This window comes from Abramis brama, assembly GCF_963993115.1.
Source record: "Abramis brama genome assembly, chromosome: 21".
Classification (NCBI taxonomy): Eukaryota; Metazoa; Chordata; class Actinopteri; order Cypriniformes; family Leuciscidae; genus Abramis; species Abramis brama.
The window spans coordinates 11,118,441-11,146,022 of record NC_139983.1 but is presented as its reverse complement, the minus strand read 5'-3'; the positions used below and the strand labels follow the sequence as shown (position 1 = coordinate 11,146,022).

The following is a 27,582-nucleotide window of genomic DNA, read 5'->3' as shown; positions in this document are numbered from 1 at the left end:
TGAGAAATACCCGTGAGAATCTGTCCAACGTAAAGGAGATTTACTCAGCCACTGGCCCTGGTACAAGTGCACTGGATTGCACATTTATTGTGTGTGGATGCAAAAGTCAGCAGGGCTACATGGGAATATTGTGATATTCCCTTACCTGAAACCTGTAGGTAACTAAAAAGGCTTTGACCACATTAACCAAAACTAAAAACATAGGAGGGAAAAGAACAAACATAAAGAGGCAGGAAAGTAGGAACGCAAAGAATAATCATTGATGTTCGGCATTCACTTATGATGAATAGAATGTAAAAGAAATGATGCCAGATAGTAACAAATCCAAGAAAAGTTTATTATGAATATGGCACCTGTAAGATGGTAAAAAAACTGTGTTACAGAAAGACAACCATGTATGACATGTCGCTTTAACTGATGAAAACCTACAAAAGTATAAAATAACCCTGTTGTAAAATGAAGTATGTACATTTTTGAATTGCAGCATTATTCATGGTAAATGAACAAAAAATTCATGGTGTTTCCAAAAAAATAAGCCAGGCACTCAAAGTTAGCTTCAGTTAGTTGTTTTTTTGTCTTTTTTTCCTCTGAAAACAAAAAACAAAATCAAAATGTACCATAGTTTTCTCTTTTTAATATTTTAATTTGTTTGTACTTAGAATTTATAACACTGTTAACACTGATACTAAGAGAATCCCCTTTCTCCCATATTCTTCTACTTGGCACCAAGTTCCTCATAAAAGAATCTGTATAATTGTACAAGAAATAGTTAAAAACACAGACACAGTCTTCACAGGTAAATGAAGTGATTTCTCATATTGTAATTTTAAACACTATTTATCTGACAGCAGCTGAGATTAGTTTAAGATTAAATCACCAGCAATCATTTTGACACAACACAGATACATTGAGACAGCTCGCCCGGCTGTTCTGTTAGTAACATATGGGTGTATTTCCTGGTCCACAGTGTCTGTTTTTGGAGCTGTCCCCAAACCCCCGTCGTCCTGACCACTTCTGCTCTACGTACAAAATGCTAAAATCTAGGATCCTGTTAACCTGCAGCTCTCCTGCAACCGCTCAGACAGCGAGTCCCGTTATTGTCATTTTTAAAAACATTAATATCATGACCTGGGTTTGAGTAACAACACGTCTTCACAGAAACCACAGACACAAGTTTCCTGATGTCGGGGGGAAGCCTGATTCAGGTAAAAAGACGAAGGCCCCCCTTCCCTTTGCCGGACAGACTAAAAAACACTAAACATCGACAAAGCCGCTGGACCGAACAAAATCAAGTAAACCAAACAATCAACTTAGTAAACATGCATTTCCAAAACACCTATAAAAATAGATTTTATAGTGCGAAATACTTTTTTCATCTCTTTAGAAATCTTTAAAATTGTTTATTGTCCTGAAATACTACTGTCATCTTTTTTTTTTTTTTTCATTATTTCCTGTGAGTTGCAGGGTCATTGAAGTCAACAGGTTTGGTGGAAACCAATGAAATACACCCAATGCACAAGAGAAGCACAAGGGACTCTGGGAATGTTTCACATCTGAGGCTTTTAAGGTTCCAGTCTGCTAAATGCTACTTCAGTTTTTTTATTCCTCATCACATTTGGGCTGGAAACTGCAATCCCAGAATACCTCAGTGGCAAAAAAATGGCTCCTTAAACCTTTGAGCTAGTTTAGAGTCTTTTATCTCTGAGAAGAGAGAGAGAGGTCTGTAGACTACACAACAGCAAAGCAATAGCAGAAACAGAAAAAAGTAATACATACAAAAAGGAAGCAGCAAAAAAGGTGACACTACATTGGAAGGCCACCACACAAAATCCACTAACCTCCACTGGTTCACTAAGACTGCAAGGGGGCAGGAAGGAGAACAAATGTTTCCCCGTCCAAGCCCGGACTAGCACAGAGAGGACAAAGGACAAAACAGCTACATTAGCTCAGTATATACTGCATATAGTAACACACACTTAAGTTGCTATGGAGACTGACAGCCAATGACACTTACACATTGTACAAGTTTACGGTTATCACGCTGCATAATAGATGACTTGATGGACGGCTGTCAAAGGATGAAGTGACAGTTTTCTTCCGTTTTATTACTTTCGTTTTTTTTAAACATCAAATCACAGTGTTTTAACACCAAACTGTGAGAGTAGATTTTTTTTTGGCAACAGTGGATAAAAATTAGGAATGTGGATTTTCAAAACACATTTTTTGATTGAAAATGCATGTCCTTATTACAATCTCTGTTTGATATGTGATTTTTAGAGAGAGTTTAAGGGGTAAGGGATGAAGGGAAACTGATTTCGGAAAGGAAACCAGGCTTGTAAGCTAAAGAGGGAGTGTAAACAATTAAGCCAAACATTTATAATAAAAAAAATAAAATAAAAAATCCTCAAAACAATTAAGAATAGCTCTGACCTAAGCCTGTTGGAGTTTTAACATTCATCTTCAAGTTTGTGATGCAAAATTAGCCTCAGTTGCACTGAGAGATAGAAAGGAATTCAACGGAAAAAAAAAATCAAACTTTAGCGTATCCCTCTCTCCGGATTCATTCAGATTGAGTTAAAATACTCAATGTACCGCATGCTCACGGGTGGTGAACATAATAATAAGTGATGAACATAATAATAAAAAAAATCAATCATAACAAAAGAAGTCTGTTAGATGTTTGACTTTTCTGTAGAAAAGCTCTGAAGCCGCCATTTGTCTGGAGTTCCGGAACAGTACCTACATCAGCCAGCTGAGTGAGGGTAACTCAATGATAGCACCATGGATCTGCAAAAAGATGATGGAACTGGAGAAATCTCACACTGACCTGTTCCATGTCCTGGGATTTTATAGTAACATTCTATTCACAGGTCAATACCCGGCTAAAATTGCTTTTTTAAATGCATGATTTGCAAGTTGAGCTATAAAAAACGAAGAAAAAGCATTATTTCTAAAATACTATTCCCCCTTTAGAAAGAACCTTAAAACCCTTTGAACTACATCAAATAGGGTAACATCCTTTTATCAGCATCAATCTCGATTACATCAAGATACCGTTTCTTTTCTTGTCAATTTTCTTTTTCTAATACCTTTAAGACATCCTAATGAGGATGTTAGATACTCTGGACAAATATTTCACCCCAGAGAAGACATACGCTACAGTGCTATGAATTCCCTGTGGCTCAGAGGGAACTCTTTACAATAGAGATGAGTCTGTTTAGTCCGTTTAGAGAAACCGTCATCAAGAACTTGTGTGAGGAGGCGAGAAAGAAGAAAGAGAAAGTCGAAGAGATAGAAAGATAGAAAGACACAGAAAGAGAAACCATTCATTTCAGTTACACAAGCTCAATTGCTCAAAATTCAAAGTGCTAGAACATCTCACTTTTCCCCAACTTTGATACACAGTCTTTTTGCCTCAGAAGAGTCTTTTTAACACAGTTGAACACAGTAATATGGTCTCAATGTTTTGCTTCAATCCTCCTTGCGCTCCAGAGTCTGTGTGTTGTGGATGCCGTTGCTGTAGACGGGAAACGGAAGCGTGGAAAAGAGTCCCTCTGCTGTGGTGAAGACGTTAGCAGCAGGCATCTGCGTGAGCCCGGCTCCGCTGACTGTGGCCCCAAAGGGGGTGGACATGTTGAGCCGGTGCACGTGATGGTAAAGCATCTCCATGGGTGTCTTGGGGTCTATGCCGAAACCGGGCCCATCAACAAAGTTCACAGCAGTGTGGGCGTTAGGCAGGAGGTTGCCCTGCATGGCCAGGCTGACATCTGCCGGGGCGTATCGGATCGTTCCAGTGGTGTAGACTCGTGGGGATGCCGTGCTGGTGGCGGCAAGCGTTCCTGTGACTCTGTGCACCAATGGAAGCACCACATTCCCCGCTTGTAACCTCTGCAGGGCTTCCAGATCACTGGTGTAGAGCAGGGAACCAGAGGAGGTGGGCGTACCCTGCTGCTTGTCCCGCGGTGAGGCAGAGAGAGGTGGGGAGAGCGGGTCAGCGGTGGTTGAACTGGAAGGAGGAGCCAAGCTGCCTGGAGTTGCGCTGGACACGGAGGTGGGGGCGCTGTTATTGTTGCCACTGCTACTGTTGCCATTGAAATTGGGCTTTCTGCTGCCTCCTCCACCCTCGGCACCAGGTGGAGTGAGGACGGAGTCGGGAATGGACACCTGCAGGCCGGCAGGCGGGGGGGAAGGGAAGGTGTCGTGGGGTTTTGTCATGCTGTAGGGGGACTCGTTACGGGAGATCTCTCGATTGGGTGGGTAGTTCCAGATGCTGCTGTCGTTGTCGAAGTTTATGGGTTCCGACATCTCAGTCTTGATCTTCAGCACAGAGGAACTGGTCGGGGAGGGTGGAAGCAGAAGGGGAGGCTGGTCTCCGAGGGTGGGGTCCAGGCTGCCAGGGCTGGGGGTTGCAGCAGCCGAGGGAGACAGACGGAGACGTTGGCGACTATCATCCCATTTCTGCTTTTTCCTCCTCTTCTTTCTCTTCTGGTGTTTACTCATTGCCGGCCCTGTCAACTCTCGCCCACTGTTGCAGTCCTTCACAATATCTTCTGCATCATCCTCTTCTTCTGAGGAGGAGGAGCAAGAGGAGGGCGAGTCCTGCAATTCCTCCACCTCGCCGTCACCATAGCGCTCTACCTTTATGTGTAAACCACCCAAGCGGCCCTCCTTGTGGTCGGTTTCACAGTCAGAAGGTTCCAGGCTATCATCACTGTCCTGACTTTCTGGATTGCTGGAACTGTCTCCTTCCTCCTGTCGTCTCATCTCTTGTTCTGGCGGCCGGCCTGTCTGTTTCTTACTGTCCGTCTCTGGATCTTCACTGTTCTCAGAGGACTGATTCCCCTTCCCACCTGACTTGGAGTTTTCGTTGTCTTCTGGGAGAAAGAAAAAGGTTTAGAGGACAAGTTTCCATTCCCATCATCATGTCATAGTTTATCAGTACCTTGCACAAGAACCATAGTTCACTAAACATGATTAGGAGTTTTAGAATAAGGGTATTTATTTAAAGCTTAGATAGTTGGGAGAGCTCCAGTTGGACATATATTACTTGTATATATGAACAGGACACAATTACACCTGGGATATAAACGGTTCTTTGTTTTGGTTGCAGCATTAGCCACTGGTGACTTGTGTATGATGTGATGTATCATTAGTTTTGTCATGAAAGGTTAGAATTCTGTTCAGAACAAGTGACCTTGATGGGGGGGGGGATTGGAAATTCTGGCCTTAGGAAAAGCGTGTCTGCATTGGAAGAGAAACACAGGGAGAGAGATAAAGAGACAGAGAAAGACAGAAGGAGAAGGCGGGGTGTAGAGATGGGTAGGGAGTCTGAGAGGAGAAGAGGGCATGGTTTGGTCCAGCTGCAGCTGGCACAGTCTGTAACCTTTGTGATGAAGGCTGGCAAAAGGCTCGGCAGGCAGAGATGCTCAGGGGCCAATATGTTGGCACTTTCCCCAGACTGTCAACTGGCCTTGTTCATTCACAGCCTCCACCATCTTTGGAATCTCACTTCATCTTTTTTTGGAATGTATAATTAATATCTCCAACTGGCTGTGGAGTTTTAATTGACTATTTACACCAGTTTTAGGGACATGGCGAAAGCACCACATTTCCTTGTCCTACATAATTTCCAGTAATTATTGGAATGAAGATATTTTACCCAGTAAGAGCCCTCAGATGAGACATTTGCATTTGGTTAAAAGACAAGTGTGTTGTTTATATATTTTTTTATTTTATTTTTTTTTTTTATAGAAGACTACTACTAAGAATTAAAAACAGTTCCATGAACTGGGACAACAACCATGGAGCAAGAAAAACTGGCTTTAAGTCTCCTTCTCAAGGACATAATAATGGATTTAGGGCTTGCTCCATGTGTGGATCAAACCAGCAACCTTCCACTTATTCTGAAATGTTTTGTGGGAAATAGTATCATATTTGCAATGGAATGGGACGAGAGTGGTACGCTACCAGAATTCTCCTTGGAGTCAGATTCAGAATCAGATGTTTCCGAGGACTCTGATGCTTTCTCTGGCAGGTTAGGCAGCTGTGCGATGTCCATAGGTGTGTCTTTGTACTCTGGATTACTGCCCATTAAAAAAGAAACCACATAAAAAGACACATTTAGAAGATAGAAGTCATTCACTTTGCCAGCTGAGAATCATTCACAGCTGTGTGAAACATCCTTCACTCTCTTCTCTAGAATGTTCCAGACATCCTGATTGATTCACTGCGGCCCAAACCACAGAGCATTCTAATGTTCTCTGAGCCCGTGCACAGACCCAAAAGCAGTTTGAGAAGAGTGCTGCGTTTAGCCTTCGTCATCTTACAGAAGAGCAGACAATTACTAACTCTCTCAAGTGGGAAATACTTTCATCTTGTTACAGTGCCGGATGGAACAAATCAAAATCTAAAGATATGGCATTTTCATCAAAGTAAAAGACTCGTATACCTCAGTACATAGTTGACCCAGATGATGTTTTTTTCATTGGCGTTCTTGGCGTTGATTGCAATAGTGGCACTGGACTGGATCCAGATATAACCTCCATTCTTCTGAATCCAGCGGTAATACTTTGTCACACTTTGACCTTTATTCATCACTATAGAAAGAGGAGATGATACAAGAAAGGAAAGGTGGAGGAAGAGGAAAAAAGGGAATAAACCTGTGAACATTGTAATATATGAAATGAAACTGCTTAAGTTTTCAAAAGTTTACAGCAATACATATACTCAGGTTTAATTACAACAACAACTAATAATAATCATAATATTTGCATTTAGTGTGCCCAGGTAAAGCTCAAACCTATCCATTATTTCATGCTGTGTTAACATCATGAACATTATTAATCTCCAAAGCCCAGCAGAGGGTGCTGTGACTGTTTGCTAAGGGCTCTGTAATTGTGTCCTTGTCTGAGGCTACTCATGTGAAGACACTGTGGCAGTTGCCATAATTTTGGCTAAATTAAGCGCTAAATGGCGATCTCAAATAATATGAATTTGCATTAATCATTGTTCTGCACAACAGAAACAGTCGGAATCCAAGCACGGCAGTAAATTCAGATTCTGGGTTTAATTACAGTTACAAATAGCCCTTTCCATAAAAAGAGTCCATTGAGAAGAATGATTTATAAAAGAATAAGTCTAGTAATTAAAATCATTACGGACTAATAGCATTGTTTAAGAAGCTGTCCCAAAGGCTCTGATAATTGACTTTAGTTCACCGACTGCTTTCTGTACCAATAAATGTAAAACTAAGCTGTAACTCCAGAAAATTGAGACAAAAAGCCATGAGTTGTTTATCTGACTTGTTCGCTGTGGCCAGTGGGCATGCCCTTGACTCACCTTCATTCTCTTCAACAAAGTTTACATGCTACTGAGAGTCTATGGAAGGGTTCAGTACACATGGAATGCATCTAAGCATTCTAAGTGCTCCCTAAAATTCCCTAAAACCAACTTCAACTGTACTAAATTAAGAGGTGGAAACATTAACTTTTTCTATTTTCTATTTCTAGCTATTCTTTTATGAAATGGTTTTAAAATCTCACAGTGGTAGATAGATGCTTGTGCCAGTAATGTACATTAAATTGGATAAGTATTATACATTTTCAATATATTAAATCTGGTCATACATATACAGTGATTTTTTTCTCTCTTTTTTTCCTCTATCTGTGAACACGTGAGTCTGAGCGGTCCCTTTAAACCCTCATTACTGTCTACAAGTTTCCAGGACATTTTTCCCCCTGCCTTTAAACCTGATCTCATCTGCATTGCATTTGATGTGCTGGCCCCCTCGGCTCCACCCGGCACCACGTCTGTACAGGTGAGGCTTATTTTTTAACCCCCTTTCAGTTACGCTGCCATTAAATCAATCAGGGGCTGCTTGAGTTATTGATTTAGTGGTAATGAAGCCACCCCTTTCTCTCTCCCCCTCCTCGCTCTTCTCTTTCTGTATCCCTCTTTTCTTTTTTTCCGGTGCAGGAGTCGTTGGCTGCTTTTGGAGGCTTTAAAAGGAATACGGCCTCTTTAATCTGCCTGCCTTCTCCTGGAGCCTCGGGCAAGCCTGCAGGACGGTCTCTCTCTCTCTCTCTACTTCCGTTCTTTCTCATTCTATCCCTCTCTGCACCAGGGCCTCTGTCCTTCAGTTCTGTTAAATCACTTGGATCCCTTCCATAATAGCAGCTACCTTTCAGATACCCTTTACCCAGCGTGGCCTCACTTCCAGCAGGAGGGGTGGAGGGTGTCACTGTCATATAAAAGTAAGTAATTTACACCCGTGAAATTGCTTTATGGAAAAGTCCTTGCAGTCCACTGGGGTATTATTGTAAAGACAAGCCTTTTATGAATGAGAGAGCAGACATGCAGATCTGCGGCACCTAGGCAGGGTTTGGCTGGACAAGTGAATTGGAGGTTTTTAACTTGTATTCTTTGGATTTAATGGCAAAACTTCACCAGCAGAGGAAGTAAACACGTTGGCCATTTATAGAAACGGTGAGAAGTGAAATTACGACTACGACCACTTTCAAGGCATTTAGAATAACTACAAGTAAAGATGCTATCATCTGCTGGTTTTAAAGATTTCCTAGTGCTATAAAATCCAAAACAAAATCCAGTTTCTAGCTGGTCAAAGCTTGCTTTTTATGGATGGCCATGTGCTGGTTGAGAATGCTGGTCTAACCAGAAGTCAAACTAGTTGACAACCTTGGCTAAACTGGTGCAAACAACTAAAACTAATTAGAATTACATTAAAACAACAACAAAACATTCAAATGAATCACTGCTGACGTAAATGCAGTATATCCATGGATACAGAAACATATTTCATATTTACTCTGAATCCATTATGGAAGAAAACTGAAGAAACATTGTCAACGGTACATGCGATGGGTGTTAGAGCAGGTGTATTTTTCTGCAGCTGTGGAGTCTATCTTCAAGCACAATAAGGAGTGAAGGGAGTTTTTCATTAAAGTCAGTTTGAACTACTCTTCAGAGACCGGCTCTTGTAGTCTGCCTTCAGGCACAGAGCTTCAGTCTCCTGGGGTTTCTCCACACTTCTGTGAGCCATCGTTTCCCACCTCTGTCTCTCTCTCGCTCTTTCTCAGCTGGTAAAAACACACACACACACCCGCGGAGCATTTATGCGGTGAGTATTATACGTAGTCGTGTAACACAGTGTCTTTTATTAATTTAAGCCGTGTTGGTCCTGTTCTGAAGCTGACACAGGTGAGGTCAGAGCTGTCACAATGCATTTCTGCCCATATAAAACACCTGCTCTCAAATGCTTCATGAGCACCACAGTCTGCTTTCTAATTTTCCTTCAGTAAACTAGAGATCATTTTATCCAGTTATAAAGCTCAAATTAAGCCGTTAAACAAATAGATGATAGGTCATGTTTTAGCATGTCCTAAAAGTAGTAAGAAGCCCACGAGAGACTGTGCAGTACAGTGAGTTTACCTTAACTGTAGTTCTGTCATGACAACTCTCTGAGTGTTTTGCATGGGTATAACAATATTGATATTTGGTCTTGGCGGAATAGACCTGCTGAAGAGCAAGTACGGGACTTTTGCCAGTACATACACGACACGCTGCTGTGAGCATGTAAAACATGCTGCTGTTGTACACATGAATTAACCGTAGCAGATCTATATAGGTGGAGCTGGGGAAGGTGGAGGGTTTTTGAAAGCGTGCAGCAAACGCTACAGCAAATGCTAACAAAGTCTTTGAAGGCTGAACATGTGCGCTCATTGGCTACTGATGCAGCAGGAACCAATCAGCTGTGCCCTTCAGAGAATCATGTGATTGCAAGCAGTTTGAGTTAAGGACCTATTAGCCTGCGCCATCTAGAATGTCATGACAGAACTTTTTATTTAAAACCACTGTTATGCACAACCTTGAATTATTGCTTTTATAAAATGTAACAGCAGTATGAATTAAATTAATTACAATTATTCTACTAATTAATATAGTTTAGCCCAACTGTAGGTTGTGGTTGTCAAGCAACTTTGCATTAAACCAGACTTTTCAACCACTTTGAAGATTAGAATCTTGTCTGAACTTCCCATTTTATAAAGGAGCATAAACAACTCTTTAAGCAACTGTAGGTCAAGGTGCTCAATTTGAACAGATCTGCTCTAAAAGCTTTTAGGCCCTTAAACACTTGAGCAGTGGCCTATGACCTCTCCAATATGCATCTGTATCCCAACGCATTAAGAACACAACCACATGCATGCACTCAAGCCAAAGGACCGCACACGTCACTGCATTTGCAGCACAGATCTGTCGAGAGGTTTGACCAGACTGACATCATCCCTCTTATCCCTGGCTCTAACCAATCTGATGGCCCTGTGTGATCTGATATCAGTGTCTGATTAGCAATCAGCGGGAGATCACTGTATCTGCTCCTTAGTCACGCACATGTCATGTTCATGCAGACACCTGAAGATCTGGCTCTGACACACACGTCATTATAATGCATTTAACCTGTGTTGGGGAATAAAACTAAAAGTAGCAACTAGCAGTGTGACAGCAGGAATAATTAACAATAATCAAACCCCATCTCAAACTATGGTATCTCTCATTTGAAGGAACTTACGGAAATCAGTTCAACACATTTATCTACCATTTTCTAGTTGTATTAGTTATTGGTAGAGTATTTGGTTTAAATTTATCTGCTCAAATTGAGATTGAGTTTGATTCAGTTTTTTTATTGTTTTTGTACTAGATAAATATGGCTCTTATCGCACAAAAATATATAAAAAATATCTAACGGTCATTTATTTGAACAAAGATGCTGATAACTATCAAAACATGATTTTTCTTTGCCCACAAATGTGAAAAAAAGTTCTTTAAATTTTGAGTAGATTACAGCGTGGGAAGCAAAATCTTCAAACAATGTTTCAACCAGCATTTTATCATATCGAGCATAAACGTGCAAAGTAAAATGCAGAAACGGCATCCCCATCCACTCTCTACTGCAACGTCGTGAACGGTCATTCGCAGTGCGGCTAGATTTATGCTGATTGCCGTCACGCTAATGCGTAATAGATGGTTAGAAAGCCAGGGGTAGCTGGGGATGTGCAGTTCTCTCTTAGTGCGTATTCCTCTCTCTCCTTTCACACCATCTCTTTCTCTCTCTCCCCGCTATCAATGCAATCCAGGGCTTCAGTCCTCTCTCCTCTGCCTCCGCTGGGTTTCAAATCAAGGTCTAATGGACCCAATCTGGTGGCTTTTTAAGGCAAAGGGACAGTGCAATACAGTGGTAATTGCGCTCTAATTCAGTTGAACTCCCAATATCTAATCAGACAGCTCCAAATTCCCTTGCCAGCCCCAAGGACACCCACCCTCCTCTGCAAACACCTAATAAAACGAGGGATTTATCCCCCTCCTCCTCCTCTTCCTGTGCCTCAACCCTCACTACTTAAATAATGGCAACCTGCCTGCTGTAGAGCAGCACACACATTTACTGTATGAAACGCTACGCCGCTCTCAATGACGCTTTGAATTTCTGCCATGGTGGTGGAGGTGAGCGGAAAAGGTGTGCTGCCAAAACACACTTAACAGATGATTTAAGATATTCAAGAAGCATGAACGTTCCTCCAGACGGTCAGCGGCCCTCCTGCCGAGCGCGATGAAAGCAGCGCGCGCAAAAGGTTGAGGAACCTTCAAAGGGCTCTGCAGTGGTGGATCGGCCCAGATGAATACTACATGACATAAAAATGCACTCGAAATGTGGCGCCTGTGCATTGAGAGGAGCAACTAAAGCTGAAAGGAGGAGTGAAATGAGTAAGATGTGCAATGTCAAATGAACAGAGATTCTCAGCCACGTTCTATGCCTTGCAAACGATATGTGGCTTGTTTGGAAGACGTGCGCTCGCCTACCCGTCTGGCAGAGGGAAGCGGTTCTTCATGGACAGTTATGAGAAGAACCGCTAGCATGGATAATCTTGCCTGTCACACTGCTGTCCCATTACGCTGAAGTGCTGCAGTGAACACATTACACCAGCTTTGGCACGTAACACGGTGTGCTCTCAGGATGTCATTGACCAATGATCAATGAGTCCCGCTAAAGCATGTAAGGACACTGAATCTTGCTCTTTAACAACCATCCTGTAGTTTTTGGCACTGTTGGGTGGCTGCACAGATTGATTGGATGGATACTCACGGTCTAAATGGCTTTGCCGAATGCCTTCCACGTCCTCTGCGTGAATGAAGTGATAACATCTTTTCCCTACGATGTCGACAGGTGTCAGGTCCATGTAGTCGCTGATTCTGGAAAGGATTATTTCAATGTTAAATCAAAATTGACACCATTTTGTTTTTTTCACTATTTTTAAGCAGTTCGATTCATTAGTCGCTCAAAACAAGACTCTTTTTTGTGCATTGAAAAAAGCTTGTTTCTACAATGCAACACATTACGGGAAAAAGTTTTGTGATTGGCAATTCATGTTGACTTCAATATTCACCCACAAATCACCATTAAACATTAGCAGCAGCAAATTATAATAATATATTAGCTATTTGTCAGAACCAATCAGATTCCTGCACTTTTCTGATCCAATAATGCCAATGGCTACATTAATATGCAGAGTTGAGCAGTCCACCAAAAAGAAGCCAAACAGATATTACTGTGGGTTATCATATCCTAGTCAATGACAGATTAAAATAGGGCAATGACATGGGCTGCATTTCCCAAAAGCATTGTGGGCCAAGTTGATTGTAGAGACCATTGGTGGCAATGGTTTTATGATCTACTTAGGCTTACGGTGCTTTTGGGAAATTCAGCCCTGATTGGTTTCGAGTCAACCTCACTAGCCTGGTTTCCATTACAGATTTGTGCAAACTTTTGCGAAGAAAAAGGAGAAAAAAAATATTGCGAAATGACAGCGTTTACATTAACCGATGTTATGCAGTTAAACGACATTTTTTCCTCTCTATAAGTCATTCCAATAATCATGGCAACGGATGTTGTTAAGTTAATGTATATAACAGCCACCGCACTAGCCATTGTTTTTAATGGAAGGAGACGTAGACGTGTTATCCAAGCATTAATGGCAAGGAAAGCCTCTTATACTTGGGAGCAGCACATATGAGCTGTTTCTGGGTGTTTCTTCCTCCTATCTGCTTCAAGGTCTGGATAAATTGTGGCATTTCTTTGTTGTTTAGAATCCAGTATTCCCGTAATTCTTTTGTCTTTAATGAGTTTAATAAGTCTCATCTTCTGTCCAAACATACCGCACCTTCTTTAAAGAAAGATACATTTTTACATACGCCAGGTAACCAGTAAATGCGAAAAAACTGTTTCCATTGCAGTTTTAAGAAATATTTCTTTTTTGAATCACCTGAAAAACCACCTCCTGCGAGCATTTGTGATATATGGGAGTTTTTGCGCAATTTACACGTTTCCATTGGGCGTATTTTCAATTTGCGCAATTTGAAGGGTAATGGAAATACAGCTACAGACTCTCTCTCACACACACACACACACACACACACTTTTTAAGACTTTTTTTGTGAGATTAAATAATAATATCACCATTCAAAAGTTTGGGATCTGTAGAATTTTTTTTATAAATGAATACTTTTATTCAGCAAGGATGAATTCAATTGTGAAGTGACAGTAAATAAATGTACATTTTAACTTCAAATAACTGCTGTTCTTTTAAACTTATTCATTAAAGAATACTAAAAAATGCATCACAGTTTCTACAAAAATATGAAGCAGCAACTGTTTTTGACACTGATAATAATGTTTCTTGAGCAGCAAATCAGCATATTAGACTGATTTCTGAAGGATCATGTGACACTGAAGACTGGAGTAATGATGCTGAAATTTCAGCTTTGCATCACAGGAATAAAGTACATTTAAGGTGCAGTATGTTTGAACAGAAGATGAGCCTGGCTTGAAAGGAAATATCATATTAGTTTTATTAGTTATATCTCTGGGATTGAAGTCCTCCCAGCATCTGCTAAAAATGTTACCACTCCCCTGCACTTAATGTTTGGACAGAAGATGAGACACAATTATTAAATTGTGGCATTTCTTTGTTAAGAATCCAGTATTACCTTAATTATTTTGTCTTTAATGAGTTTAATAAGTCTCATCTTCTGTCCAAACATACTGCACCTTCTCTAAAGAAAGATTCCATTGCAGTTTTGCGAAATATTCCTTTTTCGAAGTAAAAACTTTTTTTGCGAAATTGACGTGTTTCCATTGGGCGAATTTTTAATTTTAATGAAAACGCAACTTCTTATAAGGAGATTCTGATTTCCCAGCCCTTCTGTAAGCTAAATGTATTGTGCACCAGATTTTATTCATTAAAAAGGTTTCCATCTGTGATGGCAAGCTGTCAGCCTGTTTTCATTATAGACGTAATATTTTCTGACCTACTGTAGCTTTACCAACTGCTTGCTGAATCTAAAAGCAATTATCACAGAAGTATTGAAAATTGGATAAAAACAGGTGGTTAAAACCATACAAAATGCCTTTCAGTAGGGCAAATACTATTAGCAGCGTATTTCAAGACATTATTTGACTCTCACTTGCAGTCCTTCTCGACACGGATCAGAGAACATGGCCAGTGTAAAAAAAATAACCCGGCCAACCGATCTCTATCCACCTCCATTTTAAAGCAGGCTTTTGCTGTGATGATAACTCCGCTATAGACTTGGCCCGTTTCCATTCTCTCATAAATATGTTAAGTGCAGGGGAGTGGTAAAAATTTTAGCAGACGCTGGGAGGACTTCAATCCCAGAGATATAAATAAAACTAATAAAACTAATATGATATTTCCTTTCAAGCCAGGCCAAATTAAGATGTTCTCATTTTACGGGGCAGCAGTGGAACCACAGATGTTTTGTAAGTACAAAAGAGGGTTTTTTCTTGGCCTGCTTTTTAAAGTGAGCGATAGATGTTGAAACAAGGTCATTCTGGGATTGCATTTAAGCAGAACTCATCACTATCAGCTCTATAATGAACTGCACATGAACATTACTGTGTGGCTGATTATCCACTCTTGCAAAACACATCTTCACCCGCTGATCCTTCAGTTCTACAACAATGTCATATTTTGAACTCTAAGCAGCTGAAATTGAAATTCTTTTTGCACCATTTATCATTCTTTAAGGCAGATAAAAAAAATCACAATACTAGGCAATACATACAGTATAAGCTTTGCAAAATGAAACAAAATTGTTGCCCTCTTTAGTCAACATGAAATGACATCACCAAGGCCAGTTAAAACTGGACTGAACGTATTATATAAAGAGTGTTACCTGTTTTCACAGTAGACGATGTTGAGATCCATGTTGACCCGTGTAACAAACATCTGGCAGTCGATCCGAACCTCATTGATGGTTGGCGGAGGAAGTGCGTGTGCCACCACGACCATGCCCATGATTTGATTGGGTACCGAACGACTGTGTGTTAATGCCATTCTTATCCGCAGCCTGCCGGTAACGTGGATAACCTTGAAGAGGACACAAAGCGGAAAATTACGAACAGATCAGATGCGATCGTCCCCTCAATTACATGCAAACCCTATAGTAAGTACCAAACCACAGTTTAAAGATAAAAGAAAATAAACCAGATGAAGTCAAATAACCTCTACAGTCCTCCTCTACACGGATCAGAGAACATGGCCAGTATAAAAAATGGCCAACCGTTTTAAAGCAGGCTGAACTCAGAAAACAGACAAAGCTCTTTGATAATCCAATATGTACTCTAAGATCCAAACCAAGATTCTCAGGTTCTTGTAGCAGTTATACATGTTCACGAAATATTAAAAAACACAGCACAATTTCTTTCTGAAATAATCAAGAGATAACAAAGGCAGAGCAACTAATTACTTTTTCTCTGGCTTTAAAGTTTGTAATGCTTTAAAGTCTTTTGTAGCACGTTTTGCCCAGAGGATGCATTGACTAGATTGGTAACAATGTTCTTTTTTGGATCCATCCATTTTAATCACCAAGGGAAACCTGGAGGGGATTGTTTTTGTAGTGTTTTAAACTTCTGACACTATCCTTTCATTGGTTCACCTCAGAGATTGGTGAGATGCTATTAGCATCATTCATATAGACAGTCTCGGCCCCGAAGTCACCGAGTGCTCAGGCCGGTGGGGCTCTTTGATGCTTTGTACGTTTTCCGCTGAGGGACAAGCAAACCCAAACCCCAGGAACGACGGACTGCCACAGTCACTAAAAAAGAGTGATTCTCCTGGTTTACAGTTGAGAGAGTTTGTTCGAACTTCACACAATTCAAAAGCCATCTCAAATCAGGGGCCAATTAAAGACGACTGCAAAGTTCAACGATGTCACATCTGTCCCAGCTTATATTTTATGTTTTTTATTTTAATACAAAAAATATTTTGTCAGAATAACAAAAATTATATTTTTATCTCGCTAAAGTTCTCCAGAATTAGTAGCTGAATAGCAGACAAATAACAGTCATGACCTTTTGTTTTCAAGATTTTAGGTGGTTTAAAGGGTTAGTTCACCCAAAAATGAACATTTTGTTATTAATAACTCACCCTCATGTCGTTTTAAACCCATAAGGAATTCATTCCTCTTCAAAACACAAATTAAGATATTTTTGATGAAATCTAATAGCTTTCTGTCCCTCTTCTTTCAAGCCCCAGAAAGTGGTAGTTGCTTAGGCTGTCAGTGGAGGGATAGAAAGCTCTCAGATTTCATCAAAAATATCTTCATTTATGTTCAGAAGATGAACAAAAGTTAATTAATGAAAATTTTCCTTTTTGGGTGAACTAACCCTTCAATGGTGGAGGTTGAGAAGAATCCCCCCTCCAAATGTGAACAGCGCTTTGAGTGGCGAGAGAAGTGCTATTAATTTAATTTAAAAAAAATGGTGATCTAACGTATACATTTTCTTTTCTATATTTGTATACGTTTCCAGCCATTTTTCATAGCACAAACATTTCATGTAATATTTCAACTAAGAACTGGTCATTAAAACAGCATGCAACAGTTTTGAAACTTGTCGAATAGGTATTTTAGAGAAATGAGTGTTTGTTTCCGGTCTTCGATGACTGTGTATTATCACGACGCGAGCGAGCATCAGCTGTTGCCGAGCTTCAATAAGACATCACAGCACGCTGCGATCAGAAGGTGATGTCCAATTACGTCCGAAATCAAACCCATGCACGCATTCTCATAAACAGAGCGGCACACCAGAGAGCGCCAGCCCACACAAAACACACGCCGCCTCCAGAATACACATCCATCTCCACTTACGCATAACACTAGATCTTTCAATAAATAAACACTGAGTCATATTAAAAGCATACAAAATGGAAATGATTCCACTGAAGCCCAAAGCGAGGGGCATCAAAAAGTTGGTTGGAAAATACAACTTTTGAAGTAATTGCCACAAAGAGAGACTCGTCAGTAAATTGCTGCAGGAGTGCTCTTGGCAAGAACATCATAAGCTCTGGCAAAACATTAAATATGCTCAGGCTGCTAAATGCAAACTGACATGGCAAGGGTTCACCGCGGCCGCAGCGAGAGGCAGCCGCATAGCATATCTCAATTTAATACAAGCCAACATAACAAAGGGATCAATTTTTATAATTCATGGTTCAGCACACAATGCTCTCTCTCTTTCTCTCCCCCGCCCGTCACCGGGTCGGTGAATATAGAATAGGTATACATAAGAAATAAGATTCATCTGTTCCTAGGGATTCTCTGGAGTGCTTTTGAAATGCGATACGGCACAAGTAATGATAGAGAGCTTTTACATGAGTGCATTAACTGAGCCGGGGGCCGAGACGTCTTGGCAAAAAAAGAAAAGGCTGGTTTAAGCTGGAGAAGAATTTACTTTGATTTGACCTCCAGAGTGAAGAAGAGATATAAACAGCCATGATGCGCGCCACGCTTCACTTCCCTCCGCCTCGCACCTATCACCTAATGCTGGCGCGCCGTATGCAAAATTCATACTTTTGTATTATGTAACAACAAATATTGACTTAATTTGGAGTAAATGCAATAAGAAGTGTCCTTGTCTGGCTGGTAATATATGCGAATGTGCATGCGTGAATATTTATGCTATGGGTTAGTGCGCTCCCCGACTTCACGCTTATTTGCATCCAATCTATGTCCAGATGGATGCGGCGGGGGGGGTTTGGATCTCAGTCGTTCACTCAAAGACACATCCAAACAATCATCTGCTTCTCTATTTACAATCTGATTGACACTGAAGTGGTGTTGTCACGATACTGGAATTTCTAACTTTGATATGATACAGTGAAAAATTTTTTTTCAATAGCTTATACACAGCAGCACAGGGAGGCTATCTTTGAAACTTTGAACTGAAGTAAACCGTCAGTAGTAAATACAATAGAATAAAGAGACAAATTAAGTAAACATGGCTTTAAGTTTTTCAGGTGGGTCTAATGGCGCTTTTCCACTACACAGTACCAGCTCGCCTCGGCTCGACTCGACTCGGCTCTGTTTGGTTTTCCACTGTGTAAAAGTTGTACCTGTACCTGCTTCCAGGTACTTTTTTTCGTACCACCTCCGGCGAGGTTCTAAGCGAGCTGAGGCGATACTAAAATGTGACGTGAAAACACGACAGACTGCTGATTGGTCAGAGAGAATCGTCACTATTCACTGCGTCATCATTGCACGCGCCAGACGGAGTATCCTGAATAAAAAAACCGCAAAAACATTCAAAAACAGCATACACTCGATTTCCTCCATTGTCCTGTGTGTGTGGGTAGCGGGTGTGTCTCGCGTAAAAGATTAAGTCACGGCAGTTTCCTGCGGCGTCGCTATGACGACCAGGTACTATTGTGGAGGTACTATCTGCAATGGAAAACGGAGCGAAAAGCGAGCTGAGCCGAGTCGAGTCGAGTTGAGCTGGTACTGGTAATGGAAAAGCGCCATAACAGTATATTCAGGTAAGAAATACTACAGTAATGAAAGTAATCAAATCTAAAACAACACTGGATAGTTTTCAAATACAGATTTATGTTTACAGATTAAAGTTACAAAAGTTATTCAGTCAAGAATAGTTAGTGATTTTCTCTGTCTTTTGTCCTTTGATTAACACGGCAGGTTTATTAGGCTGCTGACACTTTAAGAGCTTATGCACAGATCCAATATACTCTTACACAACATTCTTTGTGATTTCTTTTTCAACTATTTACATTCTAAAACTGACTGTGTTCACAGTTCACCTAAATTTTGTGTAGCAATAAGCCACGAAAAAGAGGTCAATTTGGTACTCGTGAGCTGTTTGAGGGGCGGCTTTATATAGTAGTGCACATGCTTTTGTTGTGAGCGCGAGTAAAATTATGTGCAATACCCGCAACCCTGCGCCGAAATTCAGGACCTGACACCCAACACTATTCAACTGGTGCGAATGAGAGAGAGGAGACGGGTGTGTGTCAATTCGCCCGCTGGAGAGAAGTGAGAGCGAGAACACGCATCTGGTATCGGTGTATTGATACTGCCGAAAAGGAGAATTGGAATCATTTATGATATTTCCGTATCAGTATCGAAATATCTATATTTTTGACAACACTAAGCCTTTGGTGATCTGCTTTATCAGTGGTATTGGCTATGGTTGCAGCATTAAGCAGCACAAAAGGAGCCTCTAATAATGCTCCTGAATGCCCTTGTGCATTATTCCAGTAGTACACTATTATAAATCATGCCAATGTACATTACCGTTCTCAAGTTCTGGGTCTATATTTTAAGAATATAATATGTGACCCTGGATCACAAAAGTCGCACGGTATATTTGTGGCAAATAGCCAACAATACATTGTATGGGTCAAAATGATTGATTTTTCTTTTATGCCAAAAATCATTAGGATATTAAGTAAAGATCATGTTCCACGAAGATATTTTTTAAATTTCCTACCGTAAATATATAAAACAGTGAATGCAGCACAATCGCGAAAATAAATGGACAAATTTAAAGGCGATTTTCGCAATGTTTCGATTTTTTTGCGCCCTCAGATTCCAGATTTCGAAATAGTTGTATCTCGGCCAAATTATGTCATATCCTAACAAACCACACATCAATGGAAAGCTTATTTATTCAGCTTTCATGTGATGGATAAATCTCACTTTCGCAAAATTTTTTACCCATGTGACTGGTTTTGTGGTCCAGGGTCACATATAATTAATAAAATATAATATATATAATATAATTTGAAATACAAATCTTTTTTTAAACATTATAAATGTCTTTACTTTCACATTCTTGCTGAATAAAATGATAAAAAAAATATATATATTTTTTTAACTTGCTGGCCCCCAAAATTTGAATGGTAAAGTATGAACGTCTTTACAAAATAAAAAAATCAGTTTAATAACTAACTAAAATTCACACAAATCGTTTTAAAACAGGCAATGTGCATAATTGATCAGAGCACGGGAAGCTAACACTTCTGTTAGTTATTGCCTGCTGAATTTTCTGCATGGCCGTGACACGTATACAATTCCACTGCTAATTATGACACACGATATGATACAAGTTTTCATTTCTTTTAGAACATGACGGCCAGTTTTACCTTGTATCCAGAGGACTTGATGTGGACGCCTCTCTTGGTGAGTGTGGACTTCATTCGGATAAAGAAGGAACGTTCTAGAGTGTTATCCGGCGACAGAAGACTAGGGCTGCTCGACTCCACTGCGGAAACAAACAACAAACATCCTATTACAACAATACACAACTCACAGAGACGCAGAGATATCAGACTGCTTTAGTGAGTATGATGTGCAACATCTTCTCATTGAGTTTCTATCATCTCTTGGTAGACAGTTAATGAAACAGCACAACCTGATAAGGGGGAAGGTGCTAATCAAACTTTGACAATGTTTTAATTGTATTTACTAATAGCATGAAGCGGAGCCTTGACTAACATAATTGCTTTAAACACTACATGGCAAATGAATAAACCTCCCCAAGCTGGTGTTAGATGTATTTGCCTTCATAGGAATGTGTAAATTAAGAAATGGGAAAATTAAGAAGAGAGCAATCTAACAAACTTGGTTTAATAAGAATTCACCCCGCAACACCCTAGCATTGTAGTGCTGAGCTGTGCATGTGCAAACACCACTCACATTTGCTTCACAAAAAATTAAGATATAGTAAATATATATTACAATATAGAATTTTCAATGACAGCCAACAAAAAAATATATTTCTTATACTATATTACATCTCTTACCAGATGAGAAAAAAAGATTTCTAGCCTTGATCTTAACACAAGGACACCTGGCGAACAATGGAGGTTCTGCTAATTTGCTGTAACACGCTTGATTAGAGCCAAATTAATTGCACATTTTAACTAGTTTTGACATTCAACATTATACAAACAGACATCAGAGGAGGTCCAGCCCGGAGAAAATAAACTCTATTAAAGCAAACTTTCCAAACCTCACTAGTTATATTTACAGTACCTGTCAAAAGTTTGAAAACATTACAATGTTTTAATGTTTTAGAAAGAATTATCTTATGCTCACCAAGGCTGCATTTATTTCATCCAAAAAAATGGATTTAAAATGGATTACTGTGATCAAAGCTGAATTTTCAGCATCATTACTCCAGTCTTCAGTGTCAGATGATCCTTCAGAAATCATTCTAATATGATGATTTGCTGCATTCTAATATGATAATTATATATATATATATATATATATATTTTTTTTTTTTTTTTTTGCTGTTTAACATTTTTGTGGAAATATTGATACATTTTTCAGGATTCTTTGATGAATAGAAAGTTCAATAAACATTTTTTTTTTTTTTGCATTTATTAAATGTATTTTATTAAATTTATTAAAACATTAAATATAAATCTCTTGTAACATTATAAATGTTTTAACTGCCACTTTTGATCTTCTTTTTTTTTCATCTTTTTTTTTTTTTCTTACCACAAATGTTTCAATTCAATCAAAGAGGTCCTGTCTCTAAATCCACCTGGACAGCAGTTGTACTTAAAACAGAAGAAAAAATAAATCCTAAATAGTCATCATAGACTAGTATATTGGGATCTCAGAGCCAAAGCAGTTAACATTTTTCAAATAAAAAAAATTATAAAAAATAATAATAATTATTATTAGGTAATAATGACAGAAAATACACTTTATGTGGGTTCAGGGTTTTCCTCTTGAAGTCTGGGACATTTTAATATTTTGCTTAAAATAAGCAAATAAGCAAAAATAAACAAACAAACAATGTACCAAAATGCCCTCATCATGAGCATAATTCCTGAAGGATCATGTGACACTGAAGACATTTTTAACTTATTTTAAATTGTAATAATATTTCACAATATGCAAATGTACATATACTATTTTACTGTATTTCTGATCAAATAAATGCAGCCTTGGCGAGCATAGGAGACTTATAAATTATAATGGAAAGGAAAATGGTAATGTTTCAAAACTTTTGACAAGTACTGTATATACTCACCATTTAATTTGTCTAAAACAATGTCCAACAGTAGACATACATGCATCACAAGGCCTAATACACGCATTTTCAACTAAATTAGTTCCCGAATAATGTATAATAGCATTTTGTTGTGGTAATGAATTTGGTGGAAATTCAAAACATTTTATGATGAAATGTTCATAGTTTAAGATCTGTCTCTTGGACAAGAATAAAATATGTGTATATAACAGGCATTTGGAAAATAACAAAAACATGAACAAAATCTGTCTTAATAAAATCAACCCCTGGGACATAAAAGTGTAGTTAAAGAGACACCCTAAAATGGTTGTGGGTGTGGACTGCTGTATTTCCCATTTTCTCTCTCTCTCTCTCTCTCTCTCTCTCTCTCTCTCTCTCTCTCTCTGTCAGAACATGAATTAAATGTCATTTAAAATCTAACTAGTCCTTTATCACTCTGGGGAAAAGGCAGAGCCATGTTATATTTAGTCATTTCATTTCTTCTGATTAAATATGAATTACTATGAAATTTTTCTCATCATCTAACACACAAGAATATGCCAACAGCTTTTTAATACACTATATAAGCACAAACTTCAGCTCTAAGAGTTTAATTCGCCTCTCTAATCCAATCACATCAACCTTATTTCTCTTATCAGAAATTCCCATTTTGAATTAAATGAGCTCATTAGTTTTAATCAAAGGCAGAGAGATCAAAACTTGCACTTAAATGCTTTAGATCAGAGCTGTCAGTCAAGCGTAGAGTTCTATTTGACTAAAACACAAGATCAGAGGCCGTTGCATCTCACCGTTTTCATTAAGAATGAGACAGGCTCTAAGATACGCCGTCCTTTTTTTTTTTTTGGACGGAGAGAGGTCACTTACCACGTGCCCTCGGCGACCTCGCTTTGCTGATAATGACAGGAATATGAATTATACAGTTAAACCTTTGCGACAGACACACACTCCTGCCTGAACATTGCGCTAAATTTCAGGATTCCCCTCGTGCCACTGAACAATAACAAAGAATGGGAAGAAGGAGACGAAGTAAATAGACATCTATTTCATCAACTGATTAATTTGAGAAATTAATTAGCATATCATGTAATTAATTCATTTTAAACCAATTTTAAGTATATGTTCATCAAACACAAAAGGCAATCCCTTTGCTTTGCTATCCAACATTTGAACATTTGAACGCAACAAATACTGATAGATGCTATTTACAGTGTAGATAGCAAAAAAATAAAAAATAAATTGCACTAAGTGCTTTATCCTTAATTTCCCCATAGGGATCAATGAAGGAAGTCTATGTCTAAGTTATGCCATTATGCTAAGTTATAACATTAAATGCTATTTACACTAAGGGAAATAGCAGCATTTTCTTAAATAGCAGCTAGATGCTATTTGCAAGTGTAAATAGTGGCAGATGCCATTTGCACTCTGTGTATTGTAGTATATTATTAAACAGTGTTCAATGATAACAACATATTCAGTGTATATGATTATATTAGTTAAAATCATAAATGGATGCTGCTTATTGGGACATTACTTGTCCTTATTCTTAATGCCTTCCTAACACTTCCGTCCCACTACTAAATACCCGTTAGGCATTTTATTTCCACTTTTTACACATTTAAAATAAACGCTTCTCCGAGCTGATATGTGATGGTAAAAGGGAGAAAAATCAGTTCGGAAAAATGCTGATTCGAACTCGGGTCAGTCACGTCAAAAGCTAAGCAAAAGCTTTATTCTCCACACCACAATTTTGTCTGGCTCAATCAGGCACTGGTGGGCGGAGTTACTGTAAATAGCCTCTGCCAACAAGGCTATTCAATAGACGCTCAGTCAAAAAAAAAAAAAAGTCCATTGAATGTTGTTTTAATATCCATTTAAAGAAATGCTCCAAAATTGTAAATCTTCCACATAAATGCACACATCATATTGACATTTTGGCAATACGGTTCCTGTAAAACATTTTTCTCAGCGCCTAATCTATCACTACAATGATGCACAAGAGTCAACAATCAGCATTCAGGTGTCTGATACACTGTCTACAAGGGTAAAGTGTAAATACATTTACTGTATGTTACCTCTGTGCTAGATTAAATAGTCTATTTGAACGCAGATTTGAAACACCTCAAAAGAAGATTTGCTGCATGTCAAAAACCTGTTGTTTTGTTCACATCTGAGTTTCTAGTGCTGCCATGTCTGCAGTCCAGCAGAGCCCACTGTGGCTGTAGGAACATGGGCAGATCTGCTAAATCATCAATATCATCCAATCCATGAGATTAAGGGAATCTGCAGTGTGTGTCGAGAGAGTCTTATGTGCTCGACTTAAACCTACATCCCCACAAGGCACCTGTGTGCAGCAACAGCACAACACTCCACCACACACTGGAACTTTTGTTTTTGTGTTGTGTATGTGAACTCCCTTACTCTTCAATCCAAGTGGGACAATAACAGAAAAAAAAAACATTAAAATCTAGACAATTCCACAGATATCCTCTTTATTCTCTTGTGGAGTTTAAAGGTACATTATTTAACTTTTTTTTTGTTCAAAATGAACACAATTTAAATAATAAGTCAATACATCAATGAGTCAATACATAATGAGTAAATTCTTCTTCAAAAATTTGTTTTTGTCTTACCCTGATTCACTATAGTGAATAAAAGTGTTTATATTTTAGACCTAGCGGGATGCTTTTCGCACAAAATTGCGTACTTGCGTCCCTCATCCGTGCGCATCCCGTCATATCCGTAAATAGAGAAAAGTTACTTTGACACGTGGGACTGGCGTAGGTCAGTTGTCACAACGAGCAAGAAAAACTGACATGGAACAGCTAAATCTCGAACCTCTGGTGAATCGCCCGTTTTAAAACAATGCCGAATAGAGGAGCTTCTGCTGGCAAAAAGAGAACGCGACAGAGCTCGTAATAAAACAAGAATCAACATTGGCTTGGGTTTTCAGAGACGGTGAGAACCGAAGGATTTGAAATGTTGTAAAAGGAGATAGTGTTTTAATTACTCAGCTGGTGAGTAAGGTATTTAATTGAACAGATAAATTGCCATATATATCTCTCTACCAGAGTTCATTGTAAAGCATTATCTATTGTGAAGGCTCATTTCATTATGGCTGTTGTAAAGCTGTGCTGGAATTTATTTTCAAGGAAGCACTGCATCTATTAATGTTTATAGCTACAATAACATCTTCAGCCAGACCGCTTGAGATCCTTTCCATCTAAACTGGTTATATCTCTTAAGCTCAGTAGTGGATGTTTTATGAGCAGTAGGATAATCTCTCTCTTTTTTAGTTAGGAGAAAGATCCATATTCATCCACACATTCACGCAGAACTGAAGCACAACCAAAACAATGTTCTTCTGCAAAATGCAGTTGTTTTTTTAACCTCCAGAGTGCCAAAACTTACATAGTGTACCTTTAAAAATAAAACCTCTCATGCCATTTAAGACGCTTTAAAATCGGCTTCTCGTATGAAACTCACAATATCTGAGATGACTTTTTAAAAGGAAAATATTTGTGTGGGACGGGGGTAAATTTATGGTCTGAAAGGCCCTGGGATTAATTTTCTTGATGAAACCTTTGGGAATGAATGTGTCTGGGAGTAAATGATGAGATTTTAAAAGTATTACACTCCTCACGCCGAGAATGTTGACCATCAATAACCGCCTGGCAGGTCTGGAGGTCCTCGTCCGCAATCCTCACGGTACACAGACCACACGCACTCGACACGCTCAGCGTATGACTTATAGGCCCATAGGAAAGCTGGAGTACTCTGGCTAATATTCCTCAATTTACATTTATATAAATATTAGTACCAATTCAGGACGTCAGGCGTTTACTGTACGAATAAATCAAGATTAAGCATGTGGGCTTGCTGGTCTCTCAGGCTTTACCACCATCTCAAGACTGGTGTGAGGAACAGGGTCGTCCTGGCCCGAGTCTGACAGATGAAGGCTTTGCTCTGTACATTAATAATTATGTATAATTCAAACAGCTCTGTGCTAATTGGACTACTGGATGGCTCCATATTGAGATAGAGGGTAGTGATTTTTCAATGCCGCCCTATGGCGATTGAACAGAGATTCAGACAAAAGCATAGTCCTTTCAGAAATCATTTAACATTTTAAATTAGTGCTATTAATTATGAAACAAACTAAAGACTGAAGTAAATACTAATGGCTTATATATCCCATTAACTGTGATTAATTTGAACAAATTGAATGTCCTAATATCTTCATCTAGCACATGTAAAAGTTAAGTCGGTTCTGAAGTAAATAATTTCAAGTTTCTGTGATGCATTCCTCCGAGACAGTGCTCTCAATGCATTATACACAAGCCGCTGTTACAGACACCTAAATCTGTGATCAATATTTAATCCCGCAATAATGAAAAAGGATTCCTCGGCAAGAAAAGCTCGGACGCGGGTCTGAGATGTCACCACGCTGAACGGCGAAACAAATGACACGTACACTAAAGTAAACGCAGCAAATCTCTGCAGAAAACATTGGAATATGTTTGGGGGAAAACAGCCTGAATAATTTCAGATCAAACTGGATTTTGAGACCAATCCTAAAAAATAATAATAATCATGCAAAAAATAAATGAGGAAAGAAAACAATTACACACACATACACACAATGAAACAAGAAACAGAGGCCATATGTGCTCTCCAACAGGAAATGGAAATGCATAAGGAAGCATACAGACACAGAACTGCCCTTGTGATAAATGGGGTGCAGTAAAACTTTACATTGCACTATTTGTCTTTTGAATATTCCATGCCAGAGACGCTCCCAGACTTCACTGAATAAGAGCCTGTTTCTTCTCCCTTTCATCTGCAAATAAACTTCGAATACACAGTGGGTCTGTACAGTAAGTCAGCTGTGAATGGTTTGTCAGCACTTGCATTGCCTTGTCTGTTTTCTGATTGCTTTATGAGGATTCAGATGCATGTTGGGACGCTACAGCTGTATATCGCGACTGCAATTTCTCTTTAGAGGCAGATTAAAATCCAGAGGCTCCAGACGTGGATCACTGGATCATGAAAAGCACCCATGACAACAATAAAAACAGCCTTTTCTCAAGCTGTGCTAAGCAGCTCTGTGTGGTTTGATATGGACGTTTGCAGATTAAAACTAGTTGTTTGAGTGG

General features: G+C 39.2%; 1 protein-coding gene across 3 annotated transcripts in view; it reads right to left on the bottom strand.

Moving 5' to 3' along the window:
• Window positions 1–313: 313 nt before the first annotated feature.
• The window catches only part of npas3 (neuronal PAS domain protein 3), a 333,561-nt gene continuing 306,292 nt past the window's right edge, over window positions 314–27,582 (bottom strand). For 2 of the 3 annotated variants that reach the window (XM_084096867.1, XM_084096868.1), the window contains exons 7-12: window positions 20,526–20,644; window positions 15,265–15,458; window positions 12,155–12,261; window positions 6,449–6,596; window positions 5,968–6,083; window positions 314–4,871 (exon numbers count right to left, since the gene is read on the bottom strand). In XM_084096867.1, the coding sequence (XP_083952993.1) occupies window positions 3,472–4,871; window positions 5,968–6,083; window positions 6,449–6,596; window positions 12,155–12,261; window positions 15,265–15,458; window positions 20,526–20,644 (2,084 nt within the window). In that variant the 3' untranslated portion in view covers window positions 314–3,471. Of the gene's footprint in view, window positions 4,875–5,967; window positions 6,084–6,448; window positions 6,597–12,154; window positions 12,262–15,264; window positions 15,459–20,525; window positions 20,645–27,582 lie in introns of all 3 variants that reach the window. The other variant, XM_084096866.1, reaches the window with a different exon arrangement.